The 16320-nt window shown below is 38.5% G+C and overlaps 1 protein-coding gene across 1 annotated transcript; it reads right to left on the bottom strand.

The window, feature by feature from the left end:
• Positions 1-6017: 6017 nt before the first annotated feature.
• On the bottom strand, positions 6018-12461 carry adamts1 (ADAM metallopeptidase with thrombospondin type 1 motif, 1). The gene is made up of 8 exons (XM_007237758.4): positions 11417-12461; positions 9685-10025; positions 9443-9575; positions 8876-9333; positions 8577-8763; positions 8297-8475; positions 8008-8183; positions 6018-7888 (listed from the first exon to the last, which is right to left on the bottom strand). The coding sequence occupies exons 1-8, from the start codon at positions 11961-11963 to the stop codon at positions 7162-7164; spliced, it is 2748 nt and encodes a 915-aa protein (XP_007237820.1). The 5' UTR covers positions 11964-12461; the 3' UTR covers positions 6018-7161.
• Between the last annotated feature and the right edge of the window lie 3859 nt (positions 12462-16320).

Here is a 16320-nt window from a genome sequence, read left to right as displayed (position 1 = left end):
TGAACCCCTCCCCCCTCCATCCCATCTCCGCCCCCCATCCCGACCGCATCCCGCCCCCTCCTCCTCCCTCAGCCCCTGTTTACTCAGCACGCTCAGCTCTCCCAGACAAAACATCAAAAATTTAACTCAACTCCAGGTGTGGGATGTAAAAATCCAGCCCACGATTTGATTCCGACTGTGTGGTTCAACCATAAGCTGCAGCCGACCCAACCATGCAGTCGGAACAAAATCCCGGGCCGGATTTTTACTTCCCACACCTGGATTTACCAACTATTGTGACGTCACCGCCCCCACCGTCACGACATACCACGCGGATGATCAAAGAGCCATTTAGGCCCAATTACACCGGTAGTTACACTGGACTCGCCTCGCGATCACGACGCTCTAAGAACCTCCATATCGTGTCTGTTAGAGATGCTCCTCTCCACTCAGATCAACAAGCCAGATCCTGTGTTCCCCGAGTCTAAATATAGAGAGTCGTTATCTTTTGTGTTTTTACAAAAGCTAAAATCTCTTATTTCCAGTCACTCCACTGAAGGAGAGACACGAGTAAACAACCCATACAGCTGTTCCTTCTGTTTCTTTATACAGTCATTATCTGAATACTGATATAAATAATATTATTCATCAAATTGTTCAGAATCCAGACAAGGGGAGTTATTAGCCCTTTTTACAGGGGCCCAAGCACCCCTATAGTAAAAGCAGAAAGTTGAGTTGTTGTTTTTTTCTTTAAACAGAAGTTTGTCTCTGATTAGCTAAAAATGCTCAAATCTTAGAAGGTAAATCATTAAAAAGAAAATATATCTGTCCACAAAATGATACTATCCACTTTCTCTCCACTGCACAAAAAAACACAAGCCTTATGATGGTATTGTTCTATACTTTTTTTATACACACTGCCTGGCCAAAAAAAGTCTCCACTTGAATGTAAGTAAGTAAATGATGTGGGGTTGATGCTGCAGTTGGTCTGCAGGTTTAGGTTCAGCAACAGTATGTGCTGAAAGAATGAGGTCAGCTGACTACCTGAATATACTGAATGCTGAATGACCATGCTATTCCCATATACCACATAGGGCTGGAATTGTGAAAGAGTTCAGGGTTCAGGGACCATGAGATCATCATTTTCACACATGGATTGAGAGAGTTCACCTTAACCGCATTGAGAATCTTTGAGATGTGCTGGATAGACTCTACCATCATCAATGCTGCTGCAAGAACTTGGTAAAAAATTAATGCAACACTTGATTGACATAAAACTTGTGAGATTGCAACCAAATATTTGAGTGTGGGAGCTTTTTTTTTGGTGTTGTTTTTTTTTTTTTTTTTGGCCAGGCAGTGTAGTTAGCTAAAGGTGCAGGCTGACAATCAGTCACTCTCCAGTGTTTGAACTGGAGTGAGAGAGGCTAGCTCTGCTGCCATTGGTTGATCTGTGTGTTTATACTAAAGCCAGTGTGCTAGACTAGTACTGTCCATATGTGTATTAGATAATTAATGTTACAGAATAATAAATAAAACGCTAACATTACAATAAATACAAACAGCAATTTTACAAAAAGCAGAGCTTTCTCTCCTCATCTGAGTTTAATAGAGTTTGGTAAATTGGTAAATTTGGTAAATCAGGTGAGCTGCTGACAGAACTGAACCTATACACATGCACATATACAACAAGGTAATTTTACCATAGAGATAACATGTTATATTTTAATAACACAGTAGTAAATACTTTACAATAACATGCCAATGATACAGTAACACTGGTATTATAACACTGCAATAACATTGTAATAATACAATATAAATAACCTTGTAAAAACATGATAACAACATAATAATAACAACATTGTAATAACATGGTCATTTTGCCATGGAGATAACATGGTAATAATATGGTAATATCACAGTAGTTATCATGTTCTGTTGACAATATGGTAACTTTAATAACACGGAATTAACACCATAATAACAACATGGTAATAACACCATAGTAACAACATTGTAATAACATGTGCAAATGCTAAGAATAATAACATGGTAATAACACAAGTGTAAAATCATCAGAACTGTACTTCATCATCACTACATCAGAACTGTTATCTGTCTGTCTTTATTGTAATCTGTATTTATCCAGTCTGTATTAAATTTCTTATAAAAAAAAGTAAAATGATTAAAGTAAGTTAATAGTTGTCTTATAAAGATTTTTGCTGAACCACACAAACAGCCCTCTTTATAATAAGAACAGGCTGTTGTCATTATTATTCTCCCTGGAGGAAATATAATCACTGTGTATCTGATTTTAATTTAGTGTTTTTGTTTGGCAACCGTTTCTGCGAGTCATCTGACTCGCTGTTTTTCTCTTTCTTTATTATTTATTTGTTTACTGTGTTTATATGGGCATAACAACAATAACACGATTGTAATTTAACAGTTATAACAGTTATTTATTTAGGAGCTGCTTATGAGCAGAGTGAGACCTATCTTATTACTGATTATTATTTTCAGTAGAAATACTGTGATGTCTGGCTTGGAGTATGTGAGTAAATGATGTGAATATTAAGATAAAAAACGAGAAGCAGCTCATTTTACCCTCCAGCCCCCCCTTATACCCCTCTATACTCATGCAGTGCAGCAGGGTGAGACTCTGGGCCTGGCTGTGTGCTGCTGCTGCCCTCTTGTGGATGATATGAGCTGGTTTATGGAGAATCTGCTCACTATCTGTCCTTAAACCCCCGTTATATCACAAAATTACTGCTCACCGCTAGAGGGAGCCCGCGAGAGTCCTAAAACTAATAGGGGTAAATGGTAAGGAGGACAAAAATGAAAATATTAACAAGTATAAATTAACCCTCTTGTTTTGTTACGGGTCAGATTGACACGTTTTAAAGTTCATCTAGGATCTAGGAAAAATAGTTAAAAGTATTTTTTCAGTATAAAACTTGCTTCAATTAGTGTAATCAACATATAATATGAAAATGGTTCATCTCAAATATTTGCAAACATAATAAAAAAATAAAAAACTATGTTACGTTTCAATGTTATGTAAAACTACTGTGTTTTATATGTTGGTATAAATAAATATTCAACATGTATTGAAAACCGAGTAAATTATCCTAATTAAACCATTACCTATTTGAGGTTAGGAACAACATTGCACTAAGTATTTATATAATAATTTGTAATGGAGTAAAGTAGTAATAAAATATTCACACTGCTTATTAGGATTTTATTGGTTTGAGACATCTTTAGGATAATTTAACATGCACTGGGTCAATATGAGCAGGTAACGCCATTCAATTATCTGACATATGAACATTACAGGAGGGTTAATAAATGCAAATGTAAATGAATAAACAAACAAACAAACAAACAAACAAATAAACAAACACATAGTAGAAAAAAGCATTTTAATAATTTTAATAATAGAAATCATTAAAAAGTACACACATAAAATTATATTAGTAATCTATTTACATATTTTCATGGATAAACCTTTATTTGGGGCTTTTTCTGCATTTTTTTATTCAAGTTTATTTATTGATGTATTTCTACACTTATTTGTTTATTTCTACATGTATTTATTTATTTATTTCTGCATTTATTTATATATTTATTTCAATATTAATTTATTTATTCATCTATTGATTTCTGTATTTCTGCATTTTCTGCATGTTAGTCGCTCTAAAGCAGGATTGGTCAACTGGTGAATCAGGCATGGTGTTACATTTAAAGCTTGTTTAAAATGCTGTAATTTAAAAGCTCTACATTTATGTTTGTGGTGCTGAAGCATTTAATGTTCTTATTTGTTATGAAAATTAGACATTTTTCAGTATAAAAAAGATCAAACATCCATAAACTTTGATTTTGCTCTATGAACCTATTCATTTTGAACTGACTCCAGAGCGCCCTCTAGTGTCTAAAAACGCCAAATAATTTTTAAATAGGCATTCTCCTCTCTAGAGCCGCGGTCCCCAAGTGCACCACAAAGGTAATGCAAAGGCCAAACTTATTGATGGTTTAGCTGTATTTTATTTAAAATAAAATATTCCTGGCGGCCATGGAAAGTTTTGCTGTAAGGTAAAATGGGCCATGGTATTCTATATAATATAATAGGCTTACTATATTATAATATAACTATAATATTCTTTTATTTTAATATTTGTATGAAAAATATATAATATTTTCCCCCAGTCTGATGGCATAATCCAGTTACATAATGCAAAAATAGAAAACTGAAAAAAAAAGAATATATATATATATATATATATATATATATTTAGGGCAGAAATAACAAACTATACAATTGGAAAAATAAATTATTTACTTCACCAAATAAAAAAAGCGCAAATGGAAGTTTATATATACTAATTTTCTGTATCAAACTGTCAGAAAAATTGGACTAATAAAGGTTACAGTGACCCCTGCTGGTTTGCTCTGAATACAATTCTTTTAGTCTCACTAAGCCTTGTCTAACTCAGTACAGAAACTACAGAGGACACTGAATAAAAACTGTGCTTTTTGATAAGAAAGTCCAGTACGGTAGGATTTAAAATAGAATTCAAACAGATTGTATAACTTGTGTTTAAATTAATTGTACAAAATAATTTTCTAGGTAGCATGAGAATATTCGAACTTTTGTGATACTTTTGTGCGAATTTATATGTCAGAAAACAAACCTGTCTAAGTCTAAATCAATTTATTATTTATATAATATATATATAATATATTCTGACACACAAAAAAACTGCCTATAGAAATTAAAGCTACTGTCCTTTCTAGTGACTTTACTGCACAATTTACTTTTGCACAATACTGCAGTTTCTTTTACTCATAAATATAAGTATATAGTTAGATGTAAAAGTGTTTCTGGCTGTGTGAAGTAAATAGAGCCTCTGAAATCACCAGATACCTCTAGAACACTCTATAAATCACTACTTTAAAGGATTTTAATCAGGCTGGTTCTTGACGTACTCTGTAGCAGCAGAGGCTTCAGGGCCCTCCAGCCTCCAGGAAGCTCAGTGAACATGCTGTACTCTATTTTATTACTGTAGGAGGTGGCAGGGTGTGTGTGTTCAACACCACAGTTCCAGAACTTCAGGGATGTGAGTCTGATTCTCATATTCGGTTTATAATACTGTCCTGTTTATATTTCTGTATTCTTTTATTTTCCGTACCATGTTTAATTGAAATAAAACATATATGGAAAAAATGAAATTGTGATATTTTGCTATTTAACCATATAACACCATGCAGAGTAAACTTACTATCCTGCTAAAAATCCAGCCAGAAAAACATACCTGGAGCTAGTTAACAAGCTAGCCTGTTTTTTTCTGGTCTTGGGCTGGATTTATTAGCAGGGTTTGTACACTAAGTGTACCTCGAAACACTATGCTATTCATGATAACTGTAAAATGACTGAAAATACAGTGTTTACTTACTGGTGCAAATTGTACCTGCTTATATTTACGCTAAGTGTATCTAGTAGCATCATGCTACTTATGCTAAGTGTACGTCATACTGTATTTAGTATGAATTGATTGGTGTTATTAGGTACACTTAGCATAAATAGCATGGTGCTATTAGGTACAATTAGTGTAAATAGCACAATGCTACTAGGTACACTTAGTGCAAATATATGTAGAGCATTGTGCTCCATTCGTTTAAGTAGGATGTATGTTTAATTGTGCTTTTTTAAAAATAATTTATTTATTTATATATTAAATCGTATTTTTTTTTTAATTTACTGTATGTTTTGTGTATTCTTGCACATTTAGTATTTTATGCATTAGTATATAATAATTGTTTACTGTGCCACTGTTTATGAAATGTGCTATTCAAATAATCTTGCCTTGTCTAAATGACATGATACAACAATAAAAAGTTAGCATAAGTAGCATGATGCTACTAGTTGCACATAGCAGTGTCAAGCTAAGTGCTAAGTGTACCAAGATTTGTGTAATTGCTCTTGAGTGTGATGTATTTGCTGAGTGTAATGGTTCAATATTAATGAGACACACAACTGATGACAGTTCACAGGTCAATGTGATACTTTATTCATAAACCTAAGACCATTTATAATAACTGTATAAATACTCTAATATAATATACATCCTTCTGTTATTTCAATAATAATAATAACAAATAGAAATACAATAATAATAGAAAAGCCACAAGATTATATTAAACAGGCTGTACAAAAATAAATAAGTGTTGGATATTCTGTACAAAAAACAACAACAACAACAACAAAGAAATACGTCTTTAAGATGACACCTTCTTGGAAGGCACGAGAGACTTACTTATGAAGTAGTAGCAGGAGAGAAGTCCCTCACCCATCTCCAAAATATGCCCTCACACAGACATTCACACAGTCACTCTTTCAAACTCTCGCGCACTCTTCGCTCACTCTTCAGAACACACCAGCACTCACTCCTCAGATACAGAAACCGTGATCTTTGGACTCTCTCCTCTCCATTTTTTTGTTCCCTCATGATAGGGTATGGCTTTGAAAACGACAGCATTATCAACCTGTGCGCTAACTGTGTGTACTAGCTGTAGCTAAAAGGAATAGCAGCTTTTGTGTCTACGTGAGGTGAGGTGAGGTGCGGAGTGGGTTTTGGCAAGAAGGCATCTGTAAAATATGTGCTCGGTATGCTAGTAACAAAAATGTCGGAATTAGTAGCAGGAGTACCAACTGTTGGCCCTTTATAAAGGTTTCCCTTGCTAAGTCCCAACTACTGCTTTCTACTGTAGCCAATGCACCTTTGTGAATCCTCTCATAATCGTTCCTGCAGGGAAGCAACCCTGTCTGTCTAGTCCAGCTCAGACAGACAGTACAAATACATAAACTAGAGCTTTTCATACAATCATTCAATTTAAAACACACTCATGGCACGACAACAGCACCGTAAGCAGCACACGTGTCCTTGTAGCGTCCATAAACTCTTCCTCCATCTTAGCTTTTTTTTTTTTTTACAGGTACACAGTGTGCCAGCTTTGTGCCCTGTTCCCAGTGTTGGAGGAGTGGGAGTTGTAGCACTAGATGGTGGGATTTGCAGTCACCGTCATAAGGGGGGCCCTTTGGATCCCAAGAACCTGCATTGCTCTGCTTCAGATGCAACTAGCAGGATTACAGTCATTCGAGGTTGCTTTTAGTCCTAACCAGTCTTAACAGGTACTATTAATGCACAAGTCCAGTAGGGGTCGAGGCCGATCCTTTGCGTTGCAGCTGTCGTGGGACAAGGTGTGACCATTGTGCCCCACGCAGCGCAATGAACGTTTCCGGAAGCCTCGACCACAGGTCTTGGAGCAGGCTGACCACTCTCCCACCTGCCAGGACGGGCAAGCCTGCATGACACAAGGCCGAGAGGAAGGAGGTCGCAGCTCTTCAGGGCAGTCTTTCGACGGTCTGCCCTGAGCATCAAGACAGAGCACGTCCCTCATCTGTGTACCTTCGCCGCAGGTCTGTGAGCAGGGTCCCCATTCGCGCAGGGTCCACTCTGCACCTCCAGCTTCTCCGATGGCGTTGATGGAACGCTGTTTTGAGCCAGATGGACTAGAAGCAGGACGTGGTGCAAAGTAGCTGTACTTCACACGAGGACGAGGAGAGTCCCCTACTGACAGTACCTGGATTGTTAGTGGCTCTGGAAGAGGAGCAAAGCTGCGAATACGTTCTAGAGAGGCTGAGGAACCACTGTAGCGCAGAAGTGCCCCTCGCAGGGAGATGTCAGTCTCCAGTGTTGTAAGTTTGTATTCACCATTTAGTAGGTAGGTGCCGTCTTGCCGACGGACTGCCAGGTAGCTGTTGTCTTGGCGGCGGCCACCGGGGGACCGCTGCTTGACATCAAGGTTGGTGGCACCGGCAGGGATTATCACCACATCCTGATAGCCAGGCCTGAAATCATGAAGGAAACAAATGTCAGAATCCTAGCTTGGACCTAATAAGAACTAGCACATTTATGTTGATAAGATTTAACCGACAAATTTCAATAAAATACAGGGTCATTTGCTTACCTTGCACGTTCCAGTGATCCAGACACTTTTTTGCAAGTGGATCCGTCCCCTCCACAAACGCCACATTTATCAAACCGCTTGTTTGAGCCAATCTCACGATCACATCCGGCCTTGACACACTGGCCTTGGACACAGACTGAGGTGGAGTCTGGGGTGCAGGGTGTTCCATCAGCCACCTGAGGGCAGCAAAGAACCAACAAAAAAGTTTAATGCAGTGTTCCATTTCAAACTTGCAATATTTATCTTAATTTATTTGTTGCAAATTTGCAAGTGTAAGTCGCCTACTTACCTTTGGCTTGAGAATGAAGAAGTAGCCTGTTCCCTTTGCCCTGCAAACCAGCTTGCAACGGTCCTTGGGTGATACCCCAGCGTACTTCGGCACCCACTCAACACCTTCACCAGAGCCAAATGACACTTGGGAGGAGAGGTCATTGTGAGCCAAACACTGCTCTTCTCGGAAGGTTAAACCTGTGCAGAGAATTGGATGTTCATGTTAGTTACAAGTGAAAAAATCGTGATATGTTTTTCTGTACATTTTGTACATTTGTAAAGGATTGTCTTCCACTCACCATTGGTGTCAGGACAGGCTTCGGTATTGCAGGATCTGTACTGAATTCTTTTCCCTTCGCAGTATTTGCCTCCATTCTTGGGTAAGGGGTTGTCACAGTCTCTGAAAGAGTACTGTACACCACCACCACAGGTGCGTGAGCAATCTCCCCAATCTCCCCAAGATCCCCATCCACCATTGACTGGAGTCTGAAATAACAAGAATGAGAAACTGTCAGACATGAAGAACAAAGTTGTTCAGAAACTGTGACTGATGTACAAATTATAGTTCTGACAAAATACTGCACAAACGAGTGCCTACCTGATAGGCAGCGGCTTCACTCTTGCTCAGACACTGGCCTGCCATGCAGTAGCTGTCATGCCCACATGGTGTTCCATCAGCCCATGGAAAGTTCTTGGTTTGGCACACCAGCAGACCGCTGGAAGTAGTAACAGTGCACCACAAAGCTGCACAGGTGGTGCTCAGGTCGGGACAATGCTGTGACTCTTCTCCAAATGTGAGACGACACTGTTTGTCAGCATCATACTCAGAACCTGGCAGAGCCTGGGGTAATTGTTGAGGTTTCTGGGGCTTGTCCAGCAGACACTGGCCATGGCCATTGTCCAGGAAGGAGGTGACCATCAGGGCACTACAAGGAGACCAGGGTTGCAACTGATTCAGGTTGGAAAGAGTAGAAGCCATCATGTGAGAACTCCAATGATCACCATTGACACTAGCACACTGTTTGGCATCGTCATGGGGCATGTTGAACACATGACCTACAGAAAGATAGAATCAAGCTTGTAAGAACTTCTTCAAGAACTTCTTCATGCATAATATTTTATATGTATGTTGTTGTCATTCCATTGACAGGGCATCAGTTCTTACCAAGCTCATGTGCCACAGTGAAGGCTGCTTGCAGTCCATCATCCTCGATTATAGAGCAGCTCCGGTCAGGATCACATACTGTGCCAACATCGGCCATGCCCAGTGTGTCGCAAGAGTGAGCTCCACAAAGATCCTAAAGAATTAAGAAACATCAAAAGATACATTATTATCTGTCTGTTTTATAATCACAGTTTTTCAAATACACTTATAAACTCATTTTCTACTGTGAATTTGGTCTTTACCTGTCTTGTGAACAGCACTGCTGTATCATAGTGCTCCGGGTGGCGATCGCTTGCAGGGTTGTGCTGCCTTTGCCACTGGCAGAAGTTCCTCAGGGTGAGAGCAGCATTTTGAGAAACATCTGGTCCATGTTTTTCATTGTGCACCACCAGCAGCTTCACCACGGCCAGTGAGATGGAGTTGTGGATGGTTGGGTGGCGGTAAAGGCGAGAGGCAACTGCCATTATAGTCAGCAGGTAAGGCTTCAGACCCTCTTTGTGGAAGTCGGCCATAGACTTGTCTGCCACTATCATGATCTCCAGGTATCGTGGGGTGGACACAAAGCGACGGGATCGATGGTGTGCTGAAAGAAAGAAACAAACATACATATTATATCTCTGCCTGTAGTTATTATATTTTCTAAATACACATTTTAAAAAGCTTTTAGGAATAGCCCTTGAATATTATGTCTTTCCAAGCAAGAGAAAACAGCTTGTTCAGAACTTGTACCATCACTCAGCTTCAGTTTCCTAAACTGGGGCACTTTCAAGGGGGAAAGTTGGCAGAAAACTTGCGCCATCCACAATCCTCCTGGAGAAAATGTCTGTCGGTGCTGACCTACACGCGCCGTATCAGGAGGCGAGCTTACACGCCTCACCAGCTCAGAGCCTCCCGCCTTCTCAGAACTCCCCTTTCCACCCTCCTTTCCCCCTGCCTCATTCCAGTTAACCCTAACCACACTTTTAGCAAGTTTTTTGCCATGTAAAATAAGCCTTTTTTCCAGACTTTTGAAACCTTTTTTTCACTCCTGTGAGGAGCATCTTGTGTAAGCTTCACGTTTAGTAACAGCTGGAGACCTGGGGTAGACATAAAAAGCCCTTGAGCCTGCCAAATTCAGTCAGTATGTGCCAAGCACACCCTGGATGCTGCGGAGTCACTGAGTTTATAGAGTTTACTGGAGGGTGAGCAGAAAGAGACTCATACGGGAAAAGTGGCTCTCCTCTAGGGCAGCGAGATACAGACAAAGCACCATGTGACATGCCGGGACTGTGAAATATATATATTTGAATTGAAAACTTTGATAGATCATGGTTAAAGACTGATCTGTGTTGTGTTTAAGCCAAATAATTTAATACCTTTTGTCAGATCCCTGGTTCATCCAAACACCCAGTCAAAATTAGGTCAAATTACAATAAAAAGCAGTTTATAGTTTTGTTATTTGTTTGGGAGCTTGCATTTTAAGATCTTTTAACGTGACTGCAAAATCTGAAACCTTTCTGAGTGCCAAATTATGTGACACATTTACTGACACATACATTGTTGGGTATGTATGTAAAGCAATGAAATGAAAACTAACACTAACACTGAGTGCTCAAAAATGAACAAAATGAAACATTACCAAATTACTGATTACTGATTTTTAAAGGTTTCACTTTAATTCATTTATTTTTTATTATTAAAAAATATATATATATATTGAATACTAAACTATGAATGAAGCACAATATGACTTAACACAAATTAGTCATTGTTCAGTATAAATGACTGAGAATATTTTTCGTTTTCTGAGCTAATATTTTTAATTTACATGTATTCTGTGCATTCCTGATTTTTTTGTGTCAAGATCAATCGTTTATTTTTTAAACCCACAAAAAAATCGAAAATATAGATATTTTAGTATTGAGCTGCCTTAGTATCTCGATAATGATTACCGATATATCGCGCAACCGCCGGCTTTCTACTGAACCCGCTTACCTTGCGAGTCCGTCGGGCTGCTCCGCTGATCTGATCCGGGCTCCTTGTGCTCGGGAACCTTCTCCTCCTCCTCGTTGACTCCGCACTTGGAGCCGGCGGCCCCCGCTCGGCTCCTCCGGCGGATAACGTGCAGGTCCGCGGTGGAGGCGTTGGCGCCGACGGGCTGGATGAAGAACTCTTCGCCGCCGGTGTAGAAGCCGCCTCTCAGCCCGTCGCACGCGTTGATGGCTGCGGCGGACTCCGGTTCTCCGCGCACCGTCCCCGAGTAGAAGCAGCGCTCCTGACCGGCACTGTCCGGTTCCCGGTTCCCCTCGGTTTTGCCGATCTCGTGGAAGACGAAGCCGGGCGCCAGGAACGTCCGGTCGGGCTCGAGCTCCAGCACCGTCCGCTTGCCGAACACGTCCAGCTGGTACACGAGCTTCTGGGAGTCGGCATCGGTGTCAGTGGCATCCAGACGTACCGGGACCACGGTGGTCTCCTCCCACGCGCCCTGCGCTGACACCACAGTGCAAGCGGCAGCGAGGAGCACAAGCAGTAAACTCAACATATTCCTTCAGAAAGTTGAACTGAAGCGAACAGGAACGTTTGTAGAAAGTTAGAAAGTTGTAAAAAGTTGCAAAAGAACGCAAAAAAAGTCCTGAGAAAAAGAGCAAAACTTTAAAAAATATTTCTATTACGAAAAGTCCAGATCAAATGTGCGGTTCGCGTTAAAAATGGCAAAAATCAGAACCTGATAAAAACAGAAATCTAGCAGAAATCCAGTGCCAGTGTTTGCTCGAGTACCGATACAGATCACAGAAAAGAAATCAAACTTGTGCAAAAATAAAAATCTCTCTTCTTCAGTTTTTGCGCGGAGGATTCAGACTAAACTCTCAGCGCTAAAGTTCCCGCAGCTTTATTCCCATCCGCACTTCAGCGCCTCCTCCACCGCCCTTCTTTACTCCGCTTCTCCTTCTCTCTTAACCTCCAGCTCCCGGCTCGCTATTTATGTCCCCCTGTCGGGACCACCCCCTTCCTGGAGCCTCTTTGATCAGACGGCCCCGAGCTCCTCGTGCGCAGCTCCACGCAGCAGAGGCCTGGAGCTCGGCCACCGGCATTAATCACAGCGGAGCGGCACCAAAAACCCCTCCACCTCCCTCCACCTCACTCTCCAACTCTCCACCTTTTAACCCTTTAGAGAGACTCACACACTTCTCTCTCTATTACTAAACCTTTTCTATTCATACAGCACAGTGGAGCACTCAAACTCTACACTCAAATCTCCATAAAGAACACTGAGATCTTCACATCATGCTGCTCATCATAATGTATTATACTCTGAATTTATCATATACCACACTGAATCTTACACTGAAAAAACACACTGATATCATACAATACATTAAGGCCATACTTAGAACATTAAAGATACTGAAGAATAAACTGAAGTTCTCAAATTTAACTCTATATAATACACTTAGTAGTCATCATTTAAAACTTTTAAGTAAATTTTTTTAACACTAAAGTCTTCAAATAGAACACTGAAGTATTTATAAAACATTAAAATACCATATATAGATATATACAGAAGTCATAATACTGTAAACCGTATGTCATATAATAATAATACACTTTTATATGGAAAAAAAAAACACTAAAATCATCAAATAAACCACTTAATGCATTATTACAACATGGAAAAACATCATGAAGAGGACTGAACATCTCAAGTCAGAACTTAATAGAAAAAGTCTACATATATAACAATGGACTGGATTGGACATTTTTAGAATAATTTTTTTCTTTTTTTAATAATATTTCTTATAATATAGTTAAATAATAACTGATTTATATGCTTGTTGTTGCCTAAACTCGTATTTTAAAAACATCCCATAACTCTACTAAATTCTGCGTGCAGAAGTTTTATGCAGAAGTTAGTAACGCACGCGCCTCTCTAAACTTTTTAAGGTGGACTGGCTTTGTTTCTCTGTATGCTGATTGGGAGCTCAGCCAGCCACGCCCCTCGCCATGACTCCGCCCCTCTCTCTCCACACACGCACGAGCCTCTTCACAAACCCCGAACCGCTTCACATCCCGCGGTCGCTTTGAACCCGGTTAGAAAAAGCCAGATTAATACCCCATTACCGGAGCGGCGCGCGCTGTTTGCGGAACCTCCGTTCTGCTGTTTGATTAAAATAAGTGATAATAGAGAGGATGCAGAGGATGAAGGATGTTTGCTTGCTGATCTTGAAGTAAAAGCCTGGAACAGCAGAACAAGGACATGCCGTACGAGAACAGCGTAAAACAGGCATGCCCGCGAGGGAACATCAATACCGATAACCATCAGATGTCAGGAAATGTACTCAAGAGTTGTAAAACGGTGGGATTTGTCTGAACCACGAAGCCCACCGCAGCCCCTACTAAGGCCACCTGAAAAATAAAAAAAAAGTAAACATGCTAAAATGGCATTAAAAACGTTTGCAAAGTTAAAAATTAAAATGAGAACACATAGGCATTTTTGTAAAAAAAAAAAAAAAAAAACAGCAATAAACAAAAATAACAATCTTTCACAATTGTTTTTCTTCATTTCTTAAACTCACAATAAACAGTTTCCGCAAAAATATTAACCTCATAGCAGTTTTCTCTTCAACCCTCAAGATGTTTCAAACGTTCTGGTCCACCTTAAATCCGACCAGACGATTAGGATTTTTGCCTGCAATTTATAAAAATGTCCACCAGGTGGCGCACAGTGATCGCGCAAAAACTCGTATCACCCAAATCATGAGAGCCCTACAATGTGCCTTATAAATAATAATAATAATAATAAAAACAAATAGGTAAAAATAATAATAAGGTTAGGTAATTCCTATAGCCAAAATAAAACGTGGCTTCCTCTTATTAATTGGAGCTACATTTTGTGATTGAACAGGTGTAACATTAAAACCCTGGTAAGGATGTGAATAACATTGAAATTTTCCTACAGTGTCAATGGAGAATATGTATAGATCCCAGAATTGCTGATACATTTTAAGTATGGAAAAAAATCATCAATAAACATTTTAAACCATTAGCAGTCCAAACATCATGTCTAAAACTCATTTTAAGGATTAATATACTGTTGATTTATAATTAAACTTTGATACGAAATAATAATAGTTTATATATATTTTCCTGCCTTCACATGTTTCCCAACAGAAGAAGAAACAACATCAATAAGTGCAGGTTTCATGCTTTGCTGGAACTGTTCACATACTTTATGCAGTTTGAAATTAAAAGATGATTGAGCAAAACATGGGGACACACATACAATATATTTTTTAATTACTGAAATTACATTTTTTTCAGAAAATTCTACAGAATTAAAAACATTCTACAGCTTTAAGGATCTGCTTTAACCCCTTAACAGGCAGGCAGGCAGGCAGGCATTTTTATTTTTGCCTGATATTACACACCTATATCAAGAGAATTTCTATTCAAGAATTATATACAAAGGTTTTGTGGTTGATAAGAAACCTTATAGAAAATTCTAATTGTAAATGTAATAGAAATTGAGTAAAAAAAAGTAATTCTTCAACTGTCAAAATATAATGAATATAAATCATAAAGTTTATTTTAAAATCAATATTTTGCTGAACACAAATCAAACAAGTTTTTGTCCTCCAAACCTTTCCTAATGTTTTATTACAGTTGCCTAGTGTTTATATCTTTATTAAAGTGTAAGGATTATTAATCTGTAATTAATTAAGTGGAGTAGAAACTGGACAGGCAGTTTCTCTAAGTTTCCTGTAGGAGTCCCTAAAACAATCAACATTTTCAGAACGTAAATAACTGATTTTACTGCAGAGAAAAATGGTTTTATATCACCAGCAGTTGTGGCCTGTTAAAAGGCCTGTTAAAGGGTTAATGTAGGTTTTTATGCGTTGTGATAGTTTTGTAAAGTTCATGCTCCAATGAGTTAATTTACTAATACAGGTGGTTCCTACACAAAATCAGACAAGTAGTTTTAAAGGTAGAGCAGGAAAGGTTCAGCAGAAAAAGCTGACAATTACTATCCAACAGGTGGCGCTACAACCTCACATATAATTTCATGAAATGCTGCTTCTGCTTGTGTTCTAGTATAGAAGCTCTGAAGGCCATGGGGTCACATTTCTTTTGTACTGTCTTGCAGTTTCACGAAGCTGACTTTTATTAGTTATCTTAAAATTGGTGCATTTTATTTGCTTTGTGTAGAACCTCTGGTTTGACCGTGGACCCATTATTATCGATTACAACAATATAATAAAATAATAATAACACAAAATAAATAAAAATTAATAGTGTAATATGCTCACATAGCCAAGTTGTGTCACTATATTTGAAATAAGAGAAACATTTTGATTGAACTCACTATAAAAAAGTTGAGACGCTGTGTAAAATATAAATAACACTTATTGTAGTGTTTTGCAAACCTTAAAGAGCCATATTATATTCACAATAGAACACAGAATACTTTGTACTAGAGCTGTAACGGTGTAGTGATTATTTTGATGATCAATTAATCTGTCAATCATTTTTTTAGTTAAATGATTATTTATTAAAAAAATAAGGAAAAAGCATATATTTTTTCTTGCATTGTATTTAATAAACCAAACTGTCTTTACTAATGACTGTAATTGTATAAGAACCTCTGATATGGCTGTGGTCCATTATTATAGATTACAACAATAGTAATAATAAAACCACAAAATGAAAAGTGTAATATGCTTGCATAGGTAAGTTGTGTCATTGTATTTGGAAGAAGAGAAACATTTTAAATAAACCCACTATAAAAAAGTTTGAGCGCTGTGTAAAATATAACTAAAACCCGAATGCAATGTTTTGCAAACCCTTAAAGAGCCATATTTTATTCACAATAGAACACAGAATCCACATTTTGATTGAAAAAG

Source organism: Astyanax mexicanus, chromosome 21 (genome assembly GCF_023375975.1).
Source record: "Astyanax mexicanus isolate ESR-SI-001 chromosome 21, AstMex3_surface, whole genome shotgun sequence".
In the NCBI taxonomy this organism is placed as follows: Eukaryota; Metazoa; Chordata; class Actinopteri; order Characiformes; family Acestrorhamphidae; genus Astyanax; species Astyanax mexicanus.
The sequence above is the reverse complement of the archived record's forward strand: the minus strand, read 5'-3'. Positions and strand labels throughout refer to the sequence as shown.

Coding starts and splice junctions, on each gene's coding strand:
- adamts1 (XM_007237758.4), bottom strand. CDS start 11,963: ATGTTGAGTTTACTGCTTGTGCTCCTCGCTGCCGCTTGCACTGTGGTG. Junction 8,764..8,875: donor GTGAAGCCGCTGCCTATCAG/GTAGGCACTCGT, acceptor TTGTTATTTCAG/ACTCCAGTCAATGGTGGATG. Junction 7,889..8,007: donor GGATCACTGGAACGTGCAAG/GTAAGCAAATGA, acceptor TCATGATTTCAG/GCCTGGCTATCAGGATGTGG.